This window comes from Canis aureus, chromosome 21, assembly GCF_053574225.1.
Source record: "Canis aureus isolate CA01 chromosome 21, VMU_Caureus_v.1.0, whole genome shotgun sequence".
In the NCBI taxonomy this organism is placed as follows: Eukaryota; Metazoa; Chordata; class Mammalia; order Carnivora; family Canidae; genus Canis; species Canis aureus.
The window spans coordinates 10734707-10762433 of record NC_135631.1 but is presented as its reverse complement, the minus strand read 5'-3'; the positions used below and the strand labels follow the sequence as shown (position 1 = coordinate 10762433).

The 27727-nt window shown below is 58.4% G+C and overlaps 1 protein-coding gene across 4 annotated transcripts; it reads right to left on the bottom strand.

Moving 5' to 3' along the window:
• Positions 1–554: 554 nt before the first annotated feature.
• Positions 555–27332, bottom strand: CHID1 (chitinase domain containing 1). Of its 4 annotated transcripts, none has more exons than XM_077862939.1 (13): positions 27194–27332; positions 20201–20352; positions 19537–19686; positions 19149–19281; positions 18382–18426; positions 17792–17898; positions 17389–17450; positions 14147–14239; positions 9708–9809; positions 8972–9127; positions 1223–1303; positions 918–960; positions 555–732 (listed from the first exon to the last, which is right to left on the bottom strand). In XM_077862939.1, the coding sequence occupies exons 2-13, from the start codon at positions 20309–20311 to the stop codon at positions 634–636; spliced, it is 1182 nt and encodes a 393-aa protein (XP_077719065.1). In that variant the 5' UTR covers positions 20312–20352; positions 27194–27332; the 3' UTR covers positions 555–633. The 4 variants fall into 4 exon arrangements, 2 of the variants coding, with proteins under 2 accessions (XP_077719065.1, XP_077719066.1); XM_077862940.1 differs by lacking the exon at positions 27194–27332 and adding an exon at positions 20728–20752; XR_013359896.1 differs by lacking the exon at positions 27194–27332 and having other exon boundaries at positions 1198–1303.
• Between the last annotated feature and the right edge of the window lie 395 nt (positions 27333–27727).

Sequence of the window (27727 nt, the reverse complement as noted above, 5' to 3'; positions counted from 1 at the left end):
GGCTCCCGGAAACAGCAGGTGGGCCCTGGTCGGGCATGTCTGCCAAGGGAGCTCTGCTGCTTGGAGCCCACAGACCCATAGAGCTCAGGTGCTGGGGAGCAGGGACTGGGCTGGGGGGCTGGGGGGCTGGGAACCAGCTAAATTTGGCTCCTGGAAATCCCAGAGTCTCTCCTGATGTTTCATCCGGGGTACGTGTCTACACCTGAGGGCAGAACCTGACGCTCAGGCCATTGGCATCGATGGGCTCCCAGGAGTCCTTCTGCAGCCCAGGGCCTCTGGGTACAAGAACAGCTTCTGAGCTGGGCTCTGTACAGCAGCCCCCAGAGCCTTGTGGGGTGGTGACAAGCAGACTGGGCCAGCTGGGCAGTGAGAGGCCAAGGCCCCTCAGCACAGTTCCTGGGGTCCTGCCCCCACCGGAGCTATTACTAGCCGCAGGGAGGGGCCTGCGCTCTTCGGGCAACCCCGCCAGGATGGCCCCTCCCCACATCGCTGGTGAAGAGGCCTGGCTCCCAGGACCCCTTCACCACTGCACGGGGACCGTAGCACACACTGAATGGAAAACAGAAGAGTCTGTATTTTGCATGTCAAGTGACTCCAACGATTAGGAAAGCACCTATCTGCTTGGAGCGAGGCCTAGAGCAGGTCATAGAAGTAGTCGAGGCCCTGGCCCAGCTCCCACATGGACACTCCGACGCCCAGCTCCCGGGCCAGCTCCAGCCGTACCTGCACAGACTGGACCAACAGGCAGGCGTCAGCCCCACCTCTCACCCTCTGGCACCCCCTGCCACCAGGCAGTAGCAGGTCCGACCTGTGCTGACCTCCACCGCTCACCACGGCCTCACTGAGGGCAAGGGTCATCATAGGGAGGGGTTGTACCTCCTGCTTCACCCCCAGCATCAAGGCCGGCCCACGCGTACCTTCAGAGTTGGGTAGAAGACGATGTGCCTCCCACCACGGCTTCTGCAAAAGAGGACGAGGCTTTGCCTGCTGCCCACCTCTGCTTCTCCCACCACCCACCACCCCCACCCCAAGTGGAAGGGAGTGCTGGCCCCTCCTCTGCTTCCAGCAGAGATCTCAGATCCCATTGAAAGTCCCCTCCACGGGTCCTATTCCTTGGGCTGGCCCAGCCCTCAGGGGTGGTGGTAGAGCTTGTGCCCCCAGGGGCCCCTGGCCAGCCTGGGCAGGCTCACCCCTCACCTAGGGCCTCCTCCTGGACACTCACTTCTTGTACTCGAAGAAGTGCTCTGCTGCCTGGCTGTCCCAAATGATCCGGGGCCTGTGGTCCTTCAGCATCTGGATGTACCTGGGGGAGGCCAAGGCATGGTGTGGGAGTGGAGACAGCCCCAACAGCCAGAGGGGCAAGGCAGCTGAGGCTGTCACAGGGGCGGCAGAACTGGGTGGCTGTCAGCCCCTGTGGGTCCGGGCAGTGCTGGCAGCACGCCCAGCTGTGTGAGGGCCACGTGTGAACCCTGGACCCAGGAGCAATGGATAGGGCTTGGAGCCCTCAGCCCAGGCCTGTGTGAGCTCCCTTGGGGGTGGGGAAAAGACAGAGATTGGAGCAGCAGCCCCGGGGGCACCTGGAAGTTTGCTACCATGGGCTACACAGTGGAGTGTGGGACAGTACCAAAGGGCTGCATGTCCCACCTGGGTCTCATGCAGTGTCATCCCTGCTCCATGAGCATCCATGTGGGCACTGCTGAGTGCCACGGGAGAGGCAGTGGCATCTGCAGCTGTGAGGGGTGTTCAGGGCAAACCACAGGCCTCAGAGGAAGAACAGGCTCTGAAGGGGCAGCTCCCAGAGGTCCTGTGGCCCCCCAGCCTGGCTCTGGGGACAGAAGGCTGCAGCAGTGGTTTCTGGGCCCTTCCAGAGGCCAGGATATTCTGGAGTTGCCTTAAGCCTAGAGCAGCCCTTTCTAACTGCTGGAGCCAAGGCTCTGAGGCTGCAGAGCACAGGGGGCTTCCCGAGGTCAGATGCGTCAGTAAGGCACATTCAGTGTCTGTGTGCAGTCCTCCCTGGTGGCCACATGGGGGCAGGCAGGACAGGACGGGCACCTGCTATGCCCTGCAGTTCCCACCATCCAGAAGCATCCAATGATCAGTAATTAAAACACCCCTCTGTTCATTAATATTATTTGGGACTTTTGATCCCGTGCTAGGTGGCTGTGAGAAAAGTCCAGGGGGGCAGGGGGGTGGATGGGCCCTTGGGTTGGGGGCTGCTGAGGCTGGAGTCTGTGTCAGGGTTCAGTCCCTCCCCTCTGGGTGCCCTGATTGGGGCCACACAGGCCCTCACGCTTGCCTGAGCACAGCCCTGGGAACCACCAAGCAGGCCCCGGGGACACAGAGAAGCCAGTGGGGAGAGGCCCCTTGGAAGGATGCAGAGCAGGGTGCAGATGGAGCCGGGCTGGGAGGAGCCGGCCTGGGAAGCAAAGGGAGCATGGAGCTGGGCACAGAAATAAGTAAGAAATATTTCAACAATATGGCCTGAGTGTTTCCCCAAAATCAGCACGTGCAAGGCCTCAAGTAGAGAGTGCACAGCTCCACTCCAAGGAACTGTCCACACCAGGCCAACTCACAGAACGTGGGTCAGTGGTCACTGGTCATGGGGGGAGGGGGGGCAAGGGGTGCTAAGAGGGTCCCGGGCTTTGTTTTGGGTGAAGAAAATGTGGGATTGAGGGGCTGGCTGCACAACTTAGTGCCATGCTGAGTTTTGAGGTGTGGAGGGTGTTTCCCCCCAAAAGTGACAAGGCTCAGATGGGAGGGCTCCAGGATGGCCAGACAGGACTCTGCATAAGACCTGGTGAAAACACGCCATAGAACGCAGGGACACCCGAGAGAGGATATTCCTGGGCCTTCCAGTGGGGGCAGCAGGGGTTGGGGCACAGAGACCACCTGCAGGCTGCTTAAGAGAGAGGACTCCAGCAGGAGACAGAAAATCAGGGCATGTCTGTGCAGGACCCACCCCAGCCAGGGAGGGAGGACCCCGAAGAGGATGAGAGGGGCGCAGGGGCCCCCTCACTCCCAAGGAAACTGGCATGTGGCTTCTCGCCTTCAGTGGTGGGGCCTGAGGTCCCCCTGCACGCTAACAGGGACCCCTGCCCCTACGAGACCGGAGGCAAACAAGGTTGGGTAGAGTCTAAACCACCTGTACTGGACCGCTGCCAAGCTGGCCTTAGGACCTACACGAACCCCAGACCCCTGACCTCCCAGGACAAGAGGGCCTTGGCCTGATAAACACAAAGGGTGGGACCCACATGCCCAGAGGCCTCTCCTTGTCACCACTCCTGCTGCAGCCAGAGCCACCATGCCCTAGCCCCTGCCAACCCAGAGCTCCTTTGGAGTGGCTGCCCGACTCGGCATCCCTGAGGGCCCCATGGTGTGCAGCTGGGGCCGTGCCCTTGGCGACAGTCTTTTTGGGGTGCACAAAGTAGGGTCTCCCTGATGTAGGACCACACCATGAATCCAGCGGATGCCAGGCCAGCTGCTTCTCTGTGGGTGACACAAGAAGCCTGGGTGGCAGGCCCCACCCACAGGCAGCAGGGCTCCCCCAGCCCGGCTGGGATGGTGGCCTTCAGTAGGACACAGCAGCCACAGTGGAAGATGCCCACAGAACTGTGCCAATGGGTGCCCTGAAGCCAAGCAAGGTGCCCAAGGAGGTCCAGGATCCAGACAGGAGCAGGGCATGGAGTCGGACAAAAAGCCACGGAAAGTCAGCCTCTCCAGGCGGCTGGAGTGACACGAGGTGCAACAGAGCAACACCGGCAGAGCAGCTGTGCCTGCGTGGTTCACCCCACAGCTCCCTGCCCATGGGGCCTCATGTGGACCTGCAGTCCTCAACCGGGGGGAGTGGGAGGCCCAGGGCTGCCACAGGGACTGGCCTTGCGGGAAGCATCCATCCCCAAGCCCCTGCATGCCTGTGACCCCTGGTGCCCTGGCTCTCGAGACTGCCAAGCATGACCTGCCCTTTAGGGACCCATTTGGCTGTGCTCCAGCCAGGGCTGGCTTTAACTGGGGTCCAGGGGAGGATCCCTGAGCAGGGGCAGGAGAGGCCCAGCAGGGTGGGGGCTGCAGGCCCCAGAGGACATCTTGGCCTGCCAGGGAAGTAAGACAGCCTCTCAGGAAAGGCGCTTTGCAGGTATGGGGACCTACAGGTCAGTACCTAGACCACCTCACATCCTGGGGTGGGTGTGTGTTTCACAGCTACCCAGACTCTCCAAAGCTGGGAGTCACTGAGACACACAAAGGAGCTCCATGGTCACAAGAGGTCCGTGTGTTGCCCAGGGATGGCCAACAGAGACTAGTAAGTCAGGAGGGAAACTGAGCCACTGCAGATCATACCCCCCGCCCCCTGGGGCACCCTTGGCAAGGCCCAGAGCCCAGGCCTGGCTGGCAGAGGCCAGGAGACCACATGTCAGGCCTGAGGGAGCTGGCCTCTTGCCCCCGCCATGGGCTCTTGGCTCTGAGGCTGAGCAGATGGTGAGGCGGCTGATCCCGCACTCCCTGGAAGGGACCAGGGACACTTGCCACAAAGGATCTAGGTCCCAAGTGTCGGAGAGGCCAAGTCAGGATGGCAGATGACCCTGAAACAGGTTTCTCAGGCTTCTGTCAGCATGAAGGCTGAAGAGCCTGAGGGACTGTGGGGCTCCCCTGCACCCCATACCTGGACTGCCTGGAAAAATCAGGTCAGGGGCAAGGAGGTGGAGTGAGACCCAGAGGTGCCTGAGGGGCACCTCCCTGTTGGTGTTGCAGGAGTGCTCACGCTGGCACATGGGCCAGCACCCATCACCCGCTGTGTGTCCTCTGTTCCTAGCAGGAGCTGCTGCTGTCCTTGGACTGGAGCTCTCATCTCTGGACTGACCTGGGGGGGTTGTGACCCCTCCCTAGGCTTGACTCCATCTCATGGAGGGAGGGGACATCCCTCCTGATCCCCTCCACAGGGGTGGCTCACTGTGACATGAACCCCAGGGAAGGTACTGTGTGGGAACCGTGCTCTGCCTGAGACCCCACTTTAGTAAAGATCCCCTAAACGTGAATCCAACTGCGTGGAGGCCTGTAGAGAGTGACCACACGGAGGGCCGCATGTCTGCCCCTCCACACCTCGTTTGGGGCTCAAGGCTCAAGGACCTCGTGTTGCAGCAACAGCCCTGACTGTCCCTGGGCCAGTGAGAAGCCCTTCCCCAGGACCCCATCCCTCTACTGCAGGCACCCTACCATGACCTGGGGCACAGCCTCTCCCGCCCACTGTGGAGGGCATGGCACCCAGCCTGCCAGGATCCAGGGGGGACCTCCAAGGGAGGGTAAAGCCAGGCAGGAGGCGGGCCCCCTGGGGCACCTGTATCCACCCTGACCCCACTGCACAGGCACATGGCACATCGGTGCAGCCTGTGCCCTCAGCCTGAGATCGCCCAGGAACAGGGGGACGAGCAGAGGGATAAGAGGGGCACGAGGAGAAACCCAGGAGCCACTATAGGACCAGAGTCTCTTGCCTGGTCTCAGGGCACCAGGCCTAGTCCCCTTCTACAGCGGAGCAGGTGGAGGCCCGGCGTGGACAGGAGCACAGCAAGGTCCTCTGTGGAGGTAATCTGGGGCAGCCCTACACTATGGCCCTCCCTAGAATCAGACATGACCCCTGCTGCTTCAAAATCCTCAGCCTAGGGATCCCTGGGAGGCGCAGCGGTTTGGCGCCTGCTTTGGCCCAGGGCGCGATCCTGGAGACCCAGGATCGAATCCCACATCGGGCTCCCAGTGCATGGAGCCTGCTTCTCCCTCTGCCTGTGTCTCTGCCTCTCTCTCTCTCTCTGTGTGTGACTATCGTAAGTAAATAAAAAACAAAACAAAACAAAACAAAACCAAAATCCTCAGCCTCAGGTCACCACCTGGAGGCTGCAGTTCTGCACCTGTCTGCCTGCCACACACTGGTCACCTTCACCCAAGGCCCCTCAGCCGCTCTCTATAGGACCAACCCACTAGGCAGGACCAAAGTGGATACCGCTGCCTGACCCCATGTGCCCTGGAGGTGCATGAGCCACAGCCCTGCCACCTCAGCACTGTGCCGGGTCTGACCTACGGGAGGCCTCGCTGAGCTGCCACCTGCTCCCACCAAAGTGAGGCAGAGTCAGGGCAGTGGCGGTGGCCTCCTCCAGCCTGACTGGGCAGGGCAGCAGGTTCTCACCTGACACGCAAACCAGCCATGCCACTGAGCCCCTAGACCACTCTCCAACCAAGCCACCGCCCTTAGACAAGCTGGAGTGGTACCGTCTCCCTCCTCTGACTCCCACCCGGACCTATCAGTGGGGCACAGCTGGGGAGGAACAGGACAGGGTGCAGCCTTCCGTCCCAGGCATATCTGAGGGCAGGTGGTGTGTGCACACATACTCACACACACCTTTGTCCCTGAGGCCCTGTCTCCTCACCTCCAATGGTCAGGGACCAGACACTCGTGGCCAGTGGAGGCCGCCTGTCATATGTCTCAGGCTGGGCGTGCATGGGGTTCACTGCCAGACTAGGGTTAACAAGCCTGATGAGGGGCCACTGGGTAGCTCAGTTGGTTAAGCGGCTGCCTCTGGCTCAGGTCATGATTTCAGGGTCCTAGGATCGAGCCCGGCGTAGGGTCCCTGCTCAACAGAGAGCCTATTTCTTCCTCTCTCTGCCTTGGCTCCCCCTGCTTGTGCTCTCGCTCTATCTCCCTCCCTTTCTGTCATATAAATAAAAATCTTAAAAACAAACAAACAAACAAAAAAAAAAACCAAGCCTGATCCACTCCACATGCTGCTGCAGGCCCACATTTAGTTAATAAACAATAACTCTCTCTCCCTGAGGTGGTGGCAGAGATGAACTGTGTCCTTCAGATTCCAATGCTGGACTGCGGACCCCCAGCATCCTAGGATGTGGCCACATCTGGAAATGGGGTCTTTACAGAGGGGGTTTGAGGCAACTCGGGGTCACTGAAGTCCTAGTAAGAGGAGGACATCCTGGGGCTCCTGGGGGGCTCAGTGGATGAAGCATCTGCTTTCAGCTTAGGTCATGATCTCAGGGTCCTGGGATCGCGCCCTGTGTCGGGCTTCCTGCTCGGTGGGGAATCTGCTTCTCCCTCTGCCTCTGCCACTCCCTCTACTTGTGCACGCTCTCTGTGTCTCAAATAAGTGAATAATATCTTTAAAAAAAGAGGAGAACATCAAGATACAGACACGCATGAAGGGACGACCCCATGAGGACTCAGGGCATGGCCATCCACACACATGCAGAGAGGCCTCAGGAGGACCCCACCTGCCTTTGCCTGGACCTTGGGCCTTGGCCTCCAGGATGGAGGACAGTGAGTGTCTGCAGTTTGTACGGTAGTGCTGGCTGACTGAGCCCCTCAGGATGCCCCTCATGGGTATTTCTCCTTGTCCTGGAGGCCCAACCCTCAGAGCAGGAGGGGCTTGGAGGAATCAGGAAAGGGGCAGGAGAAAACAGGGAAGCCCCCACCCCTCTGGGTAGGCAGCTGCAAGCACCCCTCAGGACCCCTGAGTCCAGCCAAAGGCCAAGCAGCCCTCCACCATGGAACAGCTGAAGGGAGTCACCATGGACTACAAGTATAGACAGCCATAGAGAGGCCTGGTGGGGCAGCAGGCCCCAGCTGACATGTCACATCTCTGGTGGCGGCAGGTCTGCGGGGTCACCTGCAGAGACGCCCCCCTCCCCTTCAAGGACAGCTAGCTGCAACAGGAGCACACCCAGGCCACAGGGTCTGAACCCAATGTCCACAAACAGGACAGTTCTCCAGAAGAGTGGCCGGCTCACATGGTTTCCAGACGCCCCAAATGAAGGCTGAGAAGATTCAGGATTGCCAAAATGCCCAGTGCCCCAAAAGGCACAATTCACAATGTCTGGTGTCTAACGTGGTCTACAGAGCTCCGGCCAGACAGATGCACAGGCAGGAAAGCTACCAGCTAACTGGACCCAGGGCAGGCCTGACTCAGGGAGCAGCTGTCACAGCAGAGCCCACACTTGGAAAGGGCAGGAAACATGGAAGAAAAAGCCCAGCACCCACTTCTGGATGTGAGCAGGGAGGGGACAACACCTGAGGCACAGCACACAAGTGACCAGGGACCTTGACAATTCTGATGCAAACGAACAGAAAACATAAGTGTCAGTGGACAGGGGACACATCGACTGACCAGGCACACATATTTAAGGGCCCGAAAGAGAAAAAGAACGGGACAGAGGGGATCCCTGGGTGGCTCGGCGGTTTAACACCTGCCTTCAGCCCAGGGCAGATCCTGGAGTCTCGGGATCGAGTCCCACACTGGGCTTCCTGCATGGAGCCTGCTTCTCTCTCTGTCTGTCTCTGTCTCTCATGAATAAATAAATACAATCTTAAAAAAAAAAAAAAAAAAGGACAGAAAGAGTATTTGAAGAAACTAGCCAAAATTTTTCTAAATTTCATTAAAAGTATGAACATACAGGTCCCAAAAAGTCAATGAAAATCAAGTGCAAAACACATAAAACCACATGAAGGGACACCAGAACCAAGCTGTGCCATCGCTGTCTCATTGGACAGGCTGTGGCAGGAAGATGGAGATGGAATAACCTAGAATCAACCATCTAGCAAAAATATCTTCCAGAAAATAAAAGCAAAACAAAGCTAAAAGAATGTGACACCAGCAGAACTGAAAGGCAAGAGACCTGAAGGGCTCCTTGGATGCGAGATGACCCATGAAAGTATGCACATGTGCAAGAGCCAAGGGCCTCTCAGGCCAGGCCCACCTGCCACTTGTACTGGGAAGGCAGTCTGCACACCTGCGGACAGGGCGGCAAGGGGCATCCCAGCTGCGGCCCTGGGGTGGTACCCCCCCAACCTGACAGGCTCAGCCCTGCCAGGCCGCTCGCTCCCTGGCTCTAAGGCACCACCTGCAGGAGACACTGGAATAAAGGCCCCAGGGCGCAGCCTGCACAGGCAGCCACCCTGTGTTGTGGGGGGCCCTGGGCTTACCTGGCCCCAATGACGGGCTCGCGTGCATCCCTGGAGGCTGCATAGTCCATGCCATAGAGGTTGAGCCCCAGGAGGATCTTGCTCCGCCACTTGGACTTGGGGTCCAGGACCTGGACACAGGCTCGAACCCAGGACAATGGTGCATTGGGGCCAGGCCTGCAGGAGTGAGGGAGTGGGTTTCAGCAGTAGGCAGAGGTCATGGCGTGTACTGTGGGCACTCAGGCTGCAGCAGGAGGCCATGCGCAGTGGGAAGGAGGGCAGCAGACAGCAGGCCTTCTGCAGTGCCTTCCAGCTGGACCTCTGTCCACATCCGCTAGGCCCTGGCCTCCGGGGTGGGTGAGGCAGCAATGGGCAGCACTGTGACATTGCCTACACCCAAGGCTTCCTTGGAGGCAGCAAGCCCTGCCGACAGGAGCAATTCTTGGCAACAAGGCAGGCCCAGTGCCAATGGCCACCATGTTGGCCCAGATGGCCACCCCAGGATGGTCTTCCCATGAGGGCTGTCCTTTGCCCTCTATCCCATGCCCTGAAAATGTGAAGGCTGCCCAATGCAGGGGCAATTATGGGCTTCAGGCCCCCCGTATCCCTGGAACCAAAAGCTGATAGAAGTGTGGCCTTAAGCACGCTGGTGGGAAGCCAGGCTGTGCCCCTCTGCCTGTCCAATGTCCAGGCCCCAAAGAGAGCACCCCGGCACCAAGTCATGGAGCCCACCGGGCCCCTTAGTGCCTACACTCACTGCTGTGCTGTGGGGTAGTCATAGGTCATGAGGCTGAAGCCATCCAGCACAGGGGCCAGCTGCTCAAACTCCTTGTGTGTGAACATGCCCAGCTGGTCAGTCCTGCAAAACGGTAAGCAAAATTACCACTGCCCATCTCTCACAGCCTGGCCAGCCCTGCCCCAGTGGACACCCTAGTCCAACTAAAGACACAGCAAACTGGCTGTAGGGGCTCCCAGACCATGCCCCATCCTCCCTCCACTTTTGGGGGACTGCAGGCCACTTTTCCTGGAAAGTAACATGTCACTCGGGTATGGGGCACAGCCCTGGACGGAGTCAGGGCCACATTCCAAGAGCAGGGGTAGGCTGAGAAGGCAACATCAAGCCCAATGTTGGTGGTCAAGCAAAGGCTCATTTCCTGCCTGTCCCCACCCTCCTCGCTGTGTATCCAAGGGCGAGACCAGCCCAGCTCCGGGATCACCCCATTCCCAAAGGTGTCCATCTGCTAGCCTGCCTGCTCTGCCTGCAGCAACCCCTAAGAATGCCACATCCTGGGCGGGGGGGGTGTGTGGCTTTCCACACTGTGAGTAGAGACAGGACTCCTCTTCTTAGCCTGCACCCCAGGAACCCTGGTCAAGTGTGTCTCACTGCAAGGACCTCAAAGATAGTCATCCAATGGGACACAGGTGACCATGAGATACTGTCTCAAGGCAGCCCCACTCCAACCCAGGGCAGAGCTTCTCCAGCAGCTGCCTTTTGGGGAAGCAGCCAGGATGCCAGGCCCAGGGCCCCGAGACATGGGGCACCTATAGGACCAGAAGATAAGCAGTGCTGGCAGGCCACAACCTCGTAGTCCCAACTCAGTGATGAGCATCAGACACAATAGGGTGCTGAGGGACACGTCTGGGGGCAGATGCTTTGCTGCACCAGGACAGCCATATTCCCTGAGGCCACACTTGGGACAAGCCCCCCAATGTAAGGCGGAAGATTCTACAGCCCAGCAGAAGGAAAACAGGCAACAGGTGGGTGTGTGAACACATCTCGTACCCTCTAGGATTCGGCCCTGCGGTGCCATAAGAACGGCATGTATATTGGCTCTAGGAAGACACTTTCCATTTCAAAGGCTCACCTATCTCCAGGTGAGACATTCACGGAGGAACCCAGACACCTAGGCCCTGCCATTGCTGGATTCAGTGGCTCAGGAGGGGAGGCAGGGCTGTGGGCAGCAGTGTGGTGGTCCAGCGGGGAGCGCACCCCTTAGTCCCGTGTCTTAGTCCCCACAGTGCTCAGGGGGGCATCTGGTGCTAGACACCTTCCCTGCCCACCCAGGGTCCAATGCTAGGATCAGGTGTGCGGGGAAGGTCAGCTGGGAACAGGACTCAGGCAGGCAAGGGGCAGTGAGAAATGAGCTGGGAGGAGGCCTCCAGGTGGCAGAAGGCCTCGCGGCCATGGGCCCACCAGTGCTCAGAGCAGACACTCCTGATGACGGCCATGGAGGTCGGGGAGGCTGGTTTTTCAAGGCCCTTCTCCCATTAATACTTTGCCCCAAGAAGTCCACAGCATAGAGATGCCTGCCAGAGAAGTCTGGACCAGGCTCACATCAGGCACAACTACTGGAGTCCCTCCTCCTTTGCCAAGTTCAGCAGCTGCCCAGTCAGAGGTGCTTTAGGCTTCATGGAGTCTGTCTCCCAACCCAACCTTCCCTTGTACCCAGCTGGGCACCCTTCCCGGGGCATCCAGCTCCTCCGGACCAGTCCTCCACACACGTACCAGCCTACTACCACAAGCTGGGCCCCTACACCTCTCCTCCTGGGATGGTCCTGGTCTGCCAGATGCTTCTTGCTGAGCCACCTTCTTTCCAACCCTGGGTATCTTTCCTTCCTAGAAGGCTGGGCAGCCATGCAGCCCAGCGTGGCTGCCCGAGACACCCACAGCTACCTGAAGTGGGGGAAGGGCACTCCAGGTGGGGCCCACAAATATCCTGCAGCCCTGTTCCCCCTCTAGATGGCTAGAGAGCACATGTGCAGTGTGCCTCTAGTTTCCTCAGAGAGGATCCTGTCCCAACTTCTTAGTCCTGTGGCCACAGGCTGGCAGCTTGACCCTCCCTGCTATCTTCCCCAAGACGCCACAGACCAGCCACCTACTAGTGGTAAACTCCAAGTCCTGCCCCCCACCAGCCCAGTCCCTGGACGCCACCCCCAGAGCGCCCTGATAGAGCAGCTCAGGGATGGTATGTGGAAGACAGAGGTCACTGACCCTACTCTCGCTCTCAGGGCACCCACGTCGGCTCCTCATAGGCCTGGTCACCCAAGCCCCTGACTGCCTCTTGCCTGCTCAACCCTGTGGCTCCTCCTCCAGCTGGAGCTAGTGTCTCCACTGGTGTAAAAGCTCCAGAGTGCCAGCTCCACTGGAGGCAGGGCTGTGACCTTGGGGGCAGGCTCAAGGTCAGCATGGCTACCGGAGCCCAGAGTCCCAGACACAGGCCCACAGCAGAGAAAAAGCATCACAGGCCTGCAGACCCCCTCCCAGAGCTGTTATTGTTCAGTGTGCCAGCAGCCAGCCTTTGTGAGGTGAATGATGAGCAGGATTATGTTCTGCAGCAGAAGACGTCAATAAGAAGCATTTATTGGGCTTCTCTGTTGGGGAGCTGTCAGCAAGTGTGTGTGTGGGGGGTTGATGTCAACAAGATGAGCTCCTGCCGGGCACTACCAGCCAGAGCCCTGGGGGAAAAGCGCTGGGCTGGCATACAGCCAGGACAGCACAGACCAGGCCCATACCCCCCCAACCAGGATGCCTAGAACCCCCACCCTGAGCCCCGACCACACTGGCCATGTGGTCTGCACACCGCCCTTCAGCTGCCTTTGGAAGGTATATCCTCCCTTGGTGGCCACAGGGTGAGAGGCAGGCCATCCACTTCCTGCCTAGGTGCCAGAAGCTTGGGGGTAAGAATCCCTGGACACAGAGGCGCCGGCAGGAAAGATGCACCCCACTGTAGCCTTCCAGGCCAGGCCCAGGCCAGGCCCAGCCTTCCAGAGTGGCCCTGAGGGGCGTCCAGCACCCGACGCTCCCACTCTCTCCAGCATATCCTCTGTACCCCTGCCCTATATATGTGCTAGAAGCTGCTAGGCTCTACGGAGAGGGCTGCAGGCAGGCACCCCAGCCCCACCAGCCCTCTGCCCAAGGAGATGCCCCCAGACTCTGAGGAGCTTATCTCCTGCACCCATTCCACAGACGGCTCCTGACCACAAAAGGCGACAGGGTCTTAACCTGGCCAAGCACCCCATTCCCCAAACCACGCACAGAAACTGGGAGACCCAGGAAATGGGTGCCAAGCACCGCAGCCAAGCTCACAGATTCTAGAGGGTCTGCTCCTCAACCTCCCCAGAGCAAAAGCTGCTCTTCCAGCCCCAGCTCTAACCTCAGGTGGCCATAAGAGCCTCTGCCTCATTGGACCCAGCCTCAGGACACACAAGTACCCCACACACACACACACAGATGTGCACATGTGTTTGTACATGTGAGATGAAGGACGGACGGGTGGGGCTCCAGCTGGGCTCTTTCCTAGGCTGAGCAGTCTGCCTTGCTCCAGGAGGGAGGTGCCAGCATGTGGGACCCTCCCCACTGGGGACCCAGAAAATGTGGGGAGGACACTCAGACAGCAGGCCAATGCCCAGGTGATGCAAGGGAGCCACATGTACAACCCATGGTCTCTGCCGGCATGCAGCAGGGACGGTGGGGCCTGAGGGCCAGGCAGGTGCTATTGACAGGGAATATCTGTCTCAGCTGCTAGAGTGCCCCACAGGCACTTCTACGAGCCCATCAGCCTGTGAACCACAGCTAGAAATCACAGGCCCCAGCTCCCCAGGGGAGTACCCATGTTGCTCCCACAAACTGGCACACCATCCTGCTGCCACTCCACACGGTGGGGGCCCAGCGTCGACCTGCAATCTCCTCCCCAACAACACCCTCCCATTTGACCTTCGGTCTACCCCTGGTCCTCACAACCCACCTGGAGCATCCCTGGTGCCTAGCACCGGTGACACCCTGGGTGGAGGGGACGTGGGCCTAGGCTGCCTGTTGTTCCCTAGGTTCCAGAAGGGCTGCCTCCACCAGGCTGGGAAGGGTGAATAGTCAGGACGGTGAAGGAGGTGGTGTGACCACACAGCCTTGACCTGCCTAGGGCATGGCAGGTTTGGATTCATCCTAAAGCCCTGCAGTGTGGTGAAGCTCCAGGGCTGCAGCCGAGAATGGAAGTGTCTAAAAGATGCACCCCTCAAATTTGTGAACTTCTGATGTCTTTTAACAATTGGGCGGAAGGGCGTAGCTTTCCACTGCGGACCTGTGAAGATGTGCTGTCGTGGCTGACTTGGGTCCCCGTCTCTAGCATCCAGTGTCTACCCACCCGGGGCTGCTGTTGACCAGGAAGGATCTACTCCACCCCCAGCAAGCATGGCACTTACCCCGGAGTGACAGCCGGAGGGATGACCAGGATGGCCAACAGCCGGGCTTGGTGCAGGGCCTCAGCCAGGTGGGTAAGCATGTGGATGAGGCCCCTGCAAAGAACCAGAAGATCAAGAACAAGAAGTCAGGCCACTGGACCCAGACCCGCTACAGGGCACACACCCCTTCACGGGCACTTTCTGCCCTAGAAGGTTCCAATGTGGCCCTGTGCACTGCAGATGCTCAACCACCAGGGCAGCCCAGCAGGTCCTGTGGGGGTTATTCTCCACCCAAACTGGGCCTACTCAGAACTTGGCTGGTCCCTGTCCCTCCTCACTCAGAGTCACCCTGAGAATAGCATGGGAAAAAAAGGGGTGTCTGGGCAGCACCCCCACCACCTCTGGACTCTCCCAGACAGTGTGGCCAGAGGGTGAGAAAAGACCCACATGCATGTGCCCAGCATGCTGACCTGCCATTGGCCAGGCCAGCGCAGGCCATGAATGCCACAAGACTTACTGGGTGCCACGCATCACCTGAGAGGTGCCTCAGGACCAGCATAGTGAAGGCAGCTCCACCAACCAGGTCTTGGCTTGAGGGGGAGTCCTAGCCTAACACCCCAAAGCACAGGCCTCAACTACCCAGCCCCCCTCATGTGGCACCCCCCCAGCCTGGAAGACATCCAGACTCAGCCGTCTGTCTCAGTCCTAGGTAGGGGGCATCCCCAGTCCCGGGGCACACGGAAGTAACACCTGGGGTGGGCATCAGGTATCACTCTCCTCTTGTGTCTGGACACATCTCAAAAGGAAGTGGGCCAGCAGGTAGGGGAGAGAGAGGGAGCTGGAGTCATGGGCTCCTCTGGCCCCTAGAGGCACGGCAGGTATGCCCAGTGGAATGGGGACTAGTTCGGCTCCGGGGACCACCTATCAGGCAACTCCCCTCCCCTCAGGCCACACAGTGAGGACTAGGACCGTAAAGTGACTAGTGTCCATGAGCCCTGAAGGTGGCAGGCCCAAGCTCTGTGTGTTCCCTCTGGCCTGGCCCTAGTCTGTAGAGCATGGGGAGTCCATCCTCCACACACAGCTCAGAGGGTCTAAGGCACTGAGACTCTCGCTGGCAGGGACAGTGGGGCTGTCCTGGCCACCCTTGCATGGCCAGGGCGTGGGGCCCAGTGCCCACCTCCAGGCCCCACCCCACACAAGTGTGCAGAGTACAGCTGCAGGTGCAGCCCCAGCTGTCTTGGCAAGAACAGGACGGGTACAGCTAGATCACGGCTCAGCAGGAGTGATCTCTGGTGTCACGGTGTCTCTCCTGCAAGGAGGCGGCTTGGGGTATGGTCAAGCCCTTGGGGACCATGTGCCCCATCAGCTCTGCCCATAGATGTCACACTGTCTGTAACACTGTCACTGTCACTTGCTTTCCTGGCTTTCTGGATGGCCCTAGGACTGCATGCTTATGAGAAGGCAAGGGTGGTCTTGTGCCCCTGGGGCAGTACCCACCAGGTGGGAACCTGTGGCCACCTGTGCCCCCACAGAACAGGCTGCCACACCTTAGGTACGAAGGGAGGGGACCAGGCCACTCACTAGAGCTGGGCACCATCCCTGACTGCTCCAACTGCTCAGCCCACCTGGTCCTCTCCAGAGGACTTCTGTGGGAGGCCTGGGGGACCCAGAGTCCAGGGTGTTATGGAGATGCTGTACCATTGTCCCTGCCATTCCACATAGGCCATGTGCCCCACAGCATTTGTCCACAACGGCCTTTCCAGGCTGACTTTTGCAGACAGAAGCAGTACCCTCGAACACCTAGCCACAAGCCTCAATGAGGGTGACATGGCAGGGGCTGGGGGGTGGGGAGAGCAATGGCCTTGTGAAATGTTCTCATCATGCCATGCCACACCACAGCTTGGCCCATTCTGTCCTGGGAGACGGCTCCCACGTAGCAATGTGCCCAGAGACATCTGTCACACTGGCTGCTCTCTGCTCCATCCACCTGGCCCGACTGCCCTGCTGGCTGCCCCCTCATCACATGCTTGCTATATCTTGGCTATGGCCCAGGTAAACCCGTGCTGCCTGCTGTGAACGAGGGCAGAATGAAGCTGTCTGGTAAGAAGCTTCAGGGGAAGATCCTGCTCTTTCTGCTCAGAAGGTGCTGGGAGGTTGCCTCGTCAGGGCCGTTGCCCTGCAAGGATCACGGCACAGCCTTGGGGGGATAGGTGAGGAGGGTCTCTCGGCCAAGAGCCGGGGCCCCTGATGTGCTGGCCCTGTGCATGCACAAGGAACCCCTCAACTTGGCTCTCACAATCTCTACCAATTCTTCCCCCACAAACTGGGCCTCAGAGCCCTCCCAGGAGTCGGGGCTTTGGCCCAAGTGGGTAGGAGCCCCCAGGCATGCCTGTCTCCAGGCACAGATGAAAGCCAATAGCACACCTTCCACCTGCACCCGGTGAGAGGAGACCTGCTTGGGTACACCACCTCTGAGTGGGCAGAGAATGGCCTGCAGCTGCAGAAGGCCAGAAGGGGGGCCACCCTAAGCCAGAGCTCCCGCTGAGGCATGGAGAAAGAAGGGGTGGGGTGGGGGGGCAGCTTTGAGCTGGGAGTCTTTCAGGCAGAAAAGGGAAGGGATGGCTAGTTCCAGAACTGGGGGTAGCTGGCAACCAGCCTCTGACACCCCCAGCACTGTGTGGGTTACATCACTGCTCCGCCAGGTGAACACTCAAGATACCCTGGGCAGGAGAGCTTGGTAGCCGCCCTGTCCTTTGTGGGGCTGACCCCCTATGTCCCTGCCAGAAGAGGGTGGTGGCTGCTGCAGGTGACACCTCACCACTCCTGCCTTGCCTGGTCACTGTCGTCACAGGCAGGTAGGTGCCACCACAAGGGGAGCACACAGAACCTGCAGGCCTGGGAGGCTGATTCTTGTCCAAGATGACTGTGGCCACACTCAACGGACCTCTTCTCAATGTCCCTAGGAAAGCTCCATCACACTCAGCAAAGGAGTTCCTGCTTATGCCCAAGCCTGACATTGCCATCAACGCCTGGGCCATAGTTCTCCCACACGGCATTCTTGGTGACGCTTATCATACTCCCTTTACCATCCATGCAGGCATCCTGGCTGACAAAGCAGCGTGGTCAGAGCCAGACGCTGGCCCTTGGCTGTTTCTGAGGTGTCATCCCTGCCCCCAAGTGTAGACTGTGGGAGGAAGACCCTCCCCACAGTGGCCCTCCCTCCAAGACACCAGGGGGCCAGGAAGAGCACAGAGCCCACTCACACATGCTTCTGGCTCAGCAGCTGGCTCCAGACCTCCACCACGAAGCCGTCAAAGTGTTGGCTCTGAAAGGCACAGGGCAGTTGAAGAGGTTCCAACGACCTCAGAGGGACAGGTGGAAAGGCAACAGAGCCGGCCACGCAGTGAAGTCATGGCAGGCTCAGAAGCCCCTCTGAAGGGAGCAGTGTGGGGGTCCCCACAGTAGCCAGGAGCAGAGGGATCAGCCCTCATGTGTCCTGTCTACTCATATGCCGCTCCAACCCCAACCCCTGGGGGCGAGAAGGGCCAGGAGGGCAGCGGGCAGCTGGGTATCACCCAAGAAAAGCCTCCCCAGCACGAAGGACCTCTGTGCTCAAGAGGAAGCCTAGGGCAGCCGGTGTTGGCCCCATGCAGTGCCAAGGCTCACCTTGGCCACCTGGACCATGGTCTTGCCAAGCTCTTCTATCTCGTCCTCACTGTCCAAGACGTTCCGGAAGTCCTCATGAGTCCAGTCCTCAAACAGGAGTCGGGGCACTTGGGGGATAGACCCACACAGCGACTGTGACCCTTCTGTACTTGGCCCTGCCCTCAGGGCAGCCCTTGGCCAGCAGAGTAGAGTGACCACACCGCTGAGCACTCACATGGCCTGGCAAGGGAGGGGCATCAGGTAATGCCAACCTCTTTTTCCCCTCACACACCAAGTCACTGAGTGCCCAGACCCCAGCTCCTCTAGCTCCTCACTGCCTGGCTTCTGCTGGACCATCTTCCACCCTGATGGGTCCCTACCTGGCCCTACTGCCCATGGCTCCTTCTGTTCAGTTGTCACCTGCTCCCCTGCTCCAATCTCTAGACCCTACTAATACCACTGTACTTTGGGAAACTCTTGCCAGCTGTAAGCTCCAGGACTGGGCAGGGTAGGGTTGGCAACACTCTCAGTCTGGTCCTGCTAGGGCCTCTACCTCACAGCATGTAGCTTAAGGGCTAGGTACCCTAACAGCCCAGGCCCACTGGACTTACCTATACGTAAGCCCTTGGCCTGCTTCCTGACCGCCCGCATCCACCCTGTAGGACAGGAAGACAACAGTCAATGCAGGGGCACAGCCACTCACTCACATGAAGACTCACTCCTCCCCCAACGTAGAAAATGCTGGGGCCCCTGCAGTGGAAGTGCAGAGGGGAAGCAGCAGGAGAGAATCTGTAAGTCAACCTCCTCCTCTTCCTTTCTCCCTCCTCCCTTCCCCTCTCCTCTCCCTGCAGAGCCTCCAGGGCAGGTCAGACCACTGGGCCACTAGGCGGAAGGAGATGGTGTTGGCCACATCTGGAGAAAAGTGGCCTCTGAGGGGGCTGGGACTGTTTCCTGGAGCTAAAGAGTGCCCAAGGTCCAGGTCCCATTGCAGCCCAGCCTGTGTCCTCTGACACTGCCCTCCCTCCCAGTATTGAGGGACGGCCTTAGGTCTTGGAACACCAGAAATAGCTAACACACCCTCTCTCTAAACCCAAAAGGGGGGATGGCTATGTAAACTTGGGCGCATGCTCACAGAAGTAGCTGTCAAGACATTTGGGCCCTCCTGGACACTTCCTCCTTGGACCCTGTGTACAAACTGCCAAGGGGGACAGGGCTTGGGCCAATGCCAGATAGTCTCTCTCTCTCTCACACTCACACTCATACACACACACACAAAACGAGACAGAGGGTCACACTCTCACACTCACACACATACAGACATGCGCTCACACCCTCCTGGGCCCTCAGGATGAGCACAGATGAGCAGCAACATGAGAACCTTGGTCCACGTCGTGAAGGCCTGTGACCTCGAACATCTCCCGACCTCGCCGCTTCAGTTGCAGCCACACAGGTGAGATCTGTGTGAACTTGCCCCCGAAGACCTTTGCAACATCGTAGCCATGGCTGTTCCACTGGCAGAAAATGGAAAACAAGTGAGCACGCTTGCAGCTGGGGACAAAGGGCCCTAGAGACTGAACTGGGACACAACAGGATCACCTATGCCACATGGGACAAGCCCCCAGAAAACTCTTGGGACAGCTGTCACTTCGTCGGGAGACCCCTCTACCACTGCACCTGCATAGCAGCAACCCAATGAAGTGAGGACACAGATCCCAGTGGCCACCTTGCCTTTGAGATCTCTCTCTCCTCCCCAGGGACTTACTTACTGGAGTGACATAGCCCAGGACGTCCCCAGCAAAGTGCCTCTCCCGGGCCTTCGGTGAGCAGTAGCTACGATGCTCCAGAACCACATCCTCAGCCCTAAGCTCCGTCACCACCAGACCTCGGTCTTGAACAGGTTTCTCTGAAAACTGAGTCTAAAACAAAAGCAACAGGACAAAGTAGTCAGGGCCTGCCAACCACACGTAAAACATGGGACCCAGAGGAATAGCAAGTCTTCTGATCAGCCAGGCACTGTGTCCTGTAATGAATAAGGTGCTGCTGACCGGAGACCACCAGGAAAGACCCACCCTTGAGGAGCTGACAATCCTTGGGGACTCACTCTCCCATCCCAGAAAAACGGTACAAAAGCACAGCCCATCTGTCTGATCTGCTTGACCACTGCTCTGCAAGGCAGGATGGGAGTGCGAGCATGGGGAAAAGCAGAGGCGAGGTGAGGGCCAACATCTGGGCCAGTAGGGGTGGGCACACCATCAGCCCCAGCGCCAGAAGTTACTCCCTCCCAGGCCACCAGCCGGAGTCCTGAACACTACTAGCTGGCCACCTAAGGAAGCCAAGGCCCCAGCCTCCCGGCTTACAGAGTGTTACATCACAGGCCTCAGCACTCAACCCCAAGGGCCAGGAAGAGGCCAACCCCCAGACCACCCCTACCTTCTCCAGCAGCGTCTTTGAGGCAGCCTTTTTGGCGTCTGACTTTGACAGAGTAGTATGAACAGAGCTGCAGGCCAGAGCAAGCCAGAGCATGCTGAGCAGCATCCTCATGGTGGAAGTTACAGTGCGGTCCAACTTCGGGGGCCAGGGGGCTGTAGGGAGAGCAGAGCACGTGACCACCAGGAGTGTGAGGTGACCCCTCTGCCAAATGGAACACCTCATAGGGCCTAGGTCCTTGTGGCACTAGGCTGGGCACTGGCCCCAGGACAGAGCCGTACCCTGGGCCCACCCTGGCGGCCCTCCCAGCCTCTGGCACTGCTGGGCCCTCCTTCCTCAGATGCCCAGAAAGGGGCCTCCCTGCTGCTAGTCAGTGCCATCCCCCACTGCCTCAGGGCTACCCTTACCAGAGGCAGCCAACCAGAACGGTGGCTGCTCCCCACTGACCCAAAGAACTACAGGCTACTAGAGAGATTAAGTGTGAAAGAGCAGTGCCACGGAAAGGACTAGAGGAAAATAAGAGTGCTTGCCTCTGTTAACTCAGGATAGAGAAGGCTCTTCCAAGTACATCAGCAGTGTGGAGGTTAAAGAACACACCAATGGAATTCATTACATAGAAATGTGACACTTTCATTTAGAAAACAAAAAAACAAGTATAAAGAGATAATAAACCAGAAAAAAAATTAGAACATACTTCACAATGTGTTCCTATCCGTCATCTATTCATTATAAGCAAAGAACTCTTACAAATCAAGAATAAGACGCTCTAATAAAAAACGCTCTACTACAAAAATATAGGAAACGAAGGTGTAGTCACCTCTTATTCCCTAACACCCACCAGGTACCCCACACAGACATGCTATCTAAATACCCTGTAAAGCCAGGCATACCCCATAATAGAGATACTGTGTAATACAGACACATTGTAACATAAAGATATCCCATAATGCAGAAGTACCTCACGTTATACACACCCAAGATACAGAGATGCCTATAGCACACACAGATGCCCTGGAATCACAGAGACACCTTGGAATACACAGAAACACCCTGGAATACACAGAGATTCCCTAGAATACACAGAGATCCCCTGGAACACGCAGAGACCCCCTGGAACACGCAGAGGCGCCCTGGAATACACAGAGTTCCCCTGGAACACGCAGAAACACCCCGGAATACACAGAGATCCCCTAGAACAGAGAGAGGCGCCTTGGAAAACACAGAGATCCCCTGGAATACACAGAGATCCCCTGAAACAGACAGAGGTGCCCTGGAAAACACAGAGATCCCCTGGAACACGCAGAGATCCCCTGGAGCACGCAGAGGCGCCCTGGAATACACAAAGATCCCCTGGAATACACAGAGATCCCCTGGAACACGCAGAGATCTCCTGGGATAGGCAGAGGCGCCCTGGAATACATGGAGATCCACTGGAATACACGGAGATCCCCTGGAATATGCAAAGATCCCCTGGAATAGACAGAGGCGCCCTGGAATACACAGAGATCCCCTGGAATATGCAGAGATCCCCTGGAATACGCAGAGATACCTTGGAATATGCAGATACACCCTGGAACAGACAGAGGCGCTTTGGAATACACAGAGATCCACTGGAATACACAGAGATCCCCTGGAATATGCAGAGATCCCCTGGAATACGCAGAGATACCCTGGAACAGACAGAGGTGCCTCAGAATACACAGAGATCCCCTGGAACACACAGAGATTCTTTGGAATATGCAGACATCCCCTGGAACAGACAGAGGCGCCATGGAATATACAGAGATCTCCTGGAACATACAGAGGTGTCCTGGAATACACAGAGATCCCCTGGAATACACAGACATGCCCCGGAACAGACAGAGGTACCCTGGAATATACAGAGATCCCCTGGAACACGCAGAGATACCCTGGAATATGCAGACATCCCCTGGAACAGACAGAGGCGTCATGGAATATACAGAGATCCCCTGGAATACACAGAGGCACCCTGGAATACACAGAGATCCCCTGGAATACACAGAGGCACCCTGGAATACACAGACACCCCCTGGAACACACAGAGGCACCCAGAATACACAGAGATCTCCCAGAATACACAGAGATCCCTTGGAACACGCAGAGGCGCCCTGGAATACCCAGAGCTCCCCTGGAATACACAGAGATCCCCTGGAATACACAGAGGCACCCTGGAATACACAGACACCCCCTGGAACACACAGAGGCACCCAGAATACACAGAGGTCTCCCAGAATACACAGAGATCCCTTGGAACACGCAGAGGTGCCCTGGAATACCCAGAGCTCCCCTGGAATACACAGAGATCCCCTGGAATACACAGAGGCACCCTGGAATACACAGACACATCCTGGAACACACAGAGGCACCCAGAATACACAGAGGTCTCCCAGAATACACAGAGATCCCTTGGAACACGCAGAGGCGCCCTGGAATACCCAGAGCTCCCCTGGAATACACAGAGATCCCCTGGAATACACAGAGGCACCCTGGAATACACAGACACCCCCTGGAACACACAGAGGCACCCAGAATACACAGAGATCTCCCAGAATACACAGAGATCCCTTGGAACACGCAGAGGCGCCCTGGAATACACAGAGGCACCCTGGAATACACAGAGATCCCCTGGAATACACAGAGGCACCCTGGAATACACAGACACCCCCTGGAACACACAGAGGCACCCAGAATACACAGAGATCTCCCAGAATACACAGAGATCCCTTGGAACACGCAGAGGCGCCCTGGAATACCCAGAGCTCCCCTGGAATGTGCAGAGGCACCTTGGAATTCACAGAGACACCCTATAACATACAGAGGTGCCCTAAGCCCTAGAAACCGCACCTCAGCCTCACCAGCAATCACAGGAGCAGACACACAGTGTTGGTGAGGACTAAAGAGAATGATACTGATGGCGCGGACCTGGGACAGCAGCAATTCTCAAGAGCTGTTACTGGGAATTCAATTTGTGAAAATCTTTTGGATGACAATCTATTCATAAATATACTTTCCAACCTAGGTTTCCTTTCACAAATTACACTTTGGGGGACTTCTGCACTTACATGGAAAACGCATAAGGAGGTTCATCACAGCACCATATAAACAGATTAACACGCACTTCCGTACCCTGTGGACAGGCACTGTGATGCTTGCAGTGCACCGGTCAGTGCACATGTTACAAAATGTACATATGCAACAGGATCCCAGCTTTATGTAAGAATTCCCATGTGCACATACACCTACAGAGAGAGTACAGAAAGGGTGATGCTAAAAAGTAAAAGAGGAGGCTATCTGAACTGCTGATCATTGTGTGTCTTTTTGGCTTTAGCTGTATTTTCTGGCCTCCCTACCCTGGACTTCTATGAGCTTGCAGTTTACTTTTAGGTTCTGCCTCCACCCCTCTCCCCCGGCAATTCCGCCTCGTTTTTCACTCAAGGCAGTCAAGGAACAAGCAGGCCCAGGCTGACTGCAGTCCTTAATGAGCCCTTAAGGTGTGGTGTGTAAGTGTGAAGAGTATCTTGGTCCCCAGACGCACAGCCCTGGTGGACTGCCCCTTCCAGACCACCTAAGGAGTCACTTAGTGGCAGAGCCACTCCCTGCAGGCCCCGGGGAGCCAGCCTAGCCTCCTGCCAGCAGGCAGGCATATGGCCTTTCCTCTGGCTATGGGGTCTCCAGAGCCCCAGTCGGGCAGGGTGTGCCCTGTCAGGTGCTGGCAGACAGGATCTCCGCAGGACTCACCCCCTCATCCCCTTCACCCTGTTGACGTCCTGGCCAGAAGCCTGATTTCACCTCCTCCAAAACCTCCTTTCCAGCCACTTCCCTTCATGGTGCACCACAGGCCGCACAGCTTTGGGCTGTGGGGATGGATACAAAGACCCAGGCCCAGATTGCCATCCTCCCCCCACCTCCTCAGCGACGCTTCCTGGCATCAGAGTCATCAAGAACAACAGTCCCCGCCCCCTCCCATCTTGGGGCCACAGCTCTGACTTGGGCTCCCTGTCACAGCCGAGGGCAGGTTACACAGAACACACCTGGTCAGGCTTACACCTCAGCTGCCAAGCTATGAGGGGCTGACTCTAGGAAGCCTGGCCCCACGAGGGCAGAAAAACAACATGGACAAACATGTTTGCACAGGGGGCTGCAGAGCTGAGAGGACAGCTGTGCGTGCAGGGACAACTGCACCTGCTAGTAGGAGCCATGTAGAGTAGGGGGAGGATTCCTCAGACAGGCACCCCCATCTTTGACCCTAGCCCCCTTGGGTCCACTCCATGACCTCGGGTTCCTCCTCAGCTCCAGGGTGGAGGTTGGGTTCGAGGATGGAAGATATGAGAAACCCAGTAGGAGGGCGGTCCTCAAGCCATCCACAGTGGCCTGGGGTGTGCCCCAGCAGCCTTCTCACCCTTGGTCCGTGGCCTGCCACCCCACCTGCTGCCTGCCCACCCAAAGACCCCTCTGCTTGTGGCTCACCTGCTCCTTGCCCTGTGATTTCACACTATGGAGAAGGAAGAAAGAGGAAAGGGTGGAGATGGGACTGGTCTGGAAGAAGTGAGATGGATCCCCTCTGAACCCAGTGGAGGGGGCAACAGAAAGAGCCAGACTGAGCTCAAGGTCCGGTGGCACTGGACTGTGCCTGGTGGCCAGCCCTGGGATGAGGCGTGATGGCTTTATGAGCCAGCTACTCATGAATGCCGGGCTACTCCCTAACTGGCCATGAACTTTTCAGACCTGACGCAAGGTGGTGAGAACACAGCAGGTGACCTGCCATGACACGTGGGGTGCTTGAGCAGCAGTGAGTGAGGCCCCTTGTCTGGCACCTCTGATGGCTCCCTGCTGTGCACCGTGGGCCTGGCCACTTTACCTGATGCCCGAGGACAAATTCTCCCATCGTGCTCTCCACAGAGCCCTGCTCTTACGGCAGTTTCCTCCACAGATGCAATGATCTCCTTTAGGCAGCAAGGGGCCTGCAGAGTGCGGTGTGGAGTGACCGCTTCAGGTCTGTGATCACCTAGTGGGCCTCTGGGAGGCAGGCGTCTCTGATCTGCTCTAACAACGGAGCCCCACTATTCCAGGGACTCCAAGTGTGCTGACCAAAGGACAGCAAGTCACAACAGTAACTTTCAAATGTTTTGAGACTCACACTAAGAATGTGCCATAGCCCAGGACATGTGTGCATGTGCCATATGTGCATACGTGTACGCGTCAAATGAAAGCCGCTAACCAGAGCTAACCCTGCTCTGGGATGCACTGACAATTCTTCTATTTCGTTTTTAAGAAACTGATTTTAAGGGGGCCTGGGTGGCTTGGTCAGTTGAGTATCTGACTCTTGGTGTTGGGTCAGGTGATGGTCTCAGGGTCATGGGATCAAATGTTGGGCTCCATGCTCAACGGGGAGTCTGCTTTCCGTCTGCCCCTCCCCTCACTCGTGTGCATACATGTGTGTTCACTCTCTGAAACAAATGGATAAATCTTAAAAAAAAATAAGAAAATTGATTTTTATCCATCAATTGGTCTCATTATTCAGTAATATGCAGTTTGAGAAATAGTAACCAACGTGCCCTGTGTGTCACCAAAACGCGGCTAGACCATGAGCCACTTTTCTGATTGAGTAGGGCTGTTCCTGCACCAAGTGTGATAAAACGGTCAGTCACACGCATTCTCACCTTTAAGCACAAGTCTCGGAGCCAACTATATTCCTGGGTGAGGTGTGAGCGCACTCTGGGAAGTGAAGGCAGTGTAAGAGGCAGGATGAGCACAGCCCTGGGACATTTATTGACCACATGTCACCCATCAAAACCCGGGACACAGGAACCAAAGTAAATCCCACTCAGAGGTGAAGGAGCTGCAGTGCACGACCACCGCACTACACTAACTCAACGGAGCGATGGACGCAGGACGCCACAGACAGCTCATGGTCCAGCTGTGCCACCAACCCAGTCCCCTGGCTCTGTGGGAAGCAAGAGGCCGCCGAGTCACCCTCCAGTGTGAGAGGTCTACAGCTGTTGAGCCCAGGGCCGAGTGCACCCCAACAAGCACCGGGCCACCTGCCCCGCACTCTGGCCTGGCCTCTGGGGACAGCAGTCACACGCACCTCAGTCACAGGAAGCGTGCTGCTCACACTTGTCTCTTACTCAGGTGCTTACTTACTCCCACACCCTCTTGCACAAACTGGCTCTCACACCACCACTCTCGCACACTCGTTCTCTCACAGGTCCCACACGCTCACGCCTGCATGCTCACACACCAGCCCCACTCTCCCGCACGCTCACACCCCTTTTCTCACAGGCCCCTCACGCTCACACCCCGACACACCAGCCCCACTCTCCCACACGCTCACACCCCCGACACACCAGCCCCACTCTCCCGCACGCTCACACCCCTTCTCTCACAGGCCCCACACGCTCACTCTCACACACCAGCCCCACTCTCCTGCACTCACACCCTTTCTCTCACAGGCCCCACACACTCACACGCTCTCACACACCAGCCTCTCTCACACCCGCACACTCACACTAGTCCTTCACACCCCGACACACCAGCCCCACTCTCCTGCACTCACACCCTTTCTCTCACAGGCCGCACACGCTCACACCCTCTCTCACACACCAGCCCCACACGCTCACCCCTCTCACACACCAGCCTCTCTCACACCCGCACACTCACACTAGTCCTTCACGCCCCGACACACCAGCTCCACTCTCCGGCACGCTCATGCCGCGCTCTCACACACCAGTTCCTCCCTCACACCAGCCCCACTCTCCCGCACGCTCACCCCCGCACTCACAGGCCCCACACGCTCACCCCCTCATCCACGCTCCATCTCTCACACCCGCGCTCACTCCCTGCGCGCCTCCTGCTCTCACACGCGTCCCCCGCGAGCCCACTTCGCGGCGCGGAACTGGGGCAGGGCGAGAAGGAGGAGCAGCCGCGGAGACGCGGGGCGCGGACGCCACCCCGGCCGGCCACCGCCGGGCTCACCTTCATGTCCCGGAGGCCGGCCGGACCACCGTCGCGCGCGGCCGGAAGGCGCTCACGGGCGCCGCCGGAAGTCCCGCCCCAGGACGCTGGAGCGCCGCCGCCGCGCACAGCACTCTGGGGTGGGGGCGGGGCCGAAGCTGGGGCTGCGCAGGGCAGAGGCCGGGGCCAGGGGCGGGCGTGAGGCGGGGCTGCGGGCGGGGGCAGGGGCCGGAGCTGGAACCGGGCGGGAGCTGGTACGCGGCCGGGCTGCGGGCCCGGGGGGCGGGGTAGAGCCCGGGCCTGCTGCGGGGGCCGGAGGCGGGGCCGGGGCGCAGGGCTAGGGGCAAGACTGGCCCCCGGGAGGCTGGCGCCCCAGCCGCGCCCCGAGGCGGCCGCGCGGAGACCGTCGGGAGTCGCCTGTCCGGGGCCCCTCCTTCCCCTGGGGTGGCCCCCCCGGTCCTGGCCTGCCGCCGTCGCCCACATGCCCCCGAGGGGGCGCTGTTCGGTCCTCTGCCTGGCGGCTCCGTGGACCCGCGGGGCCCCAGGCCCCTGGAT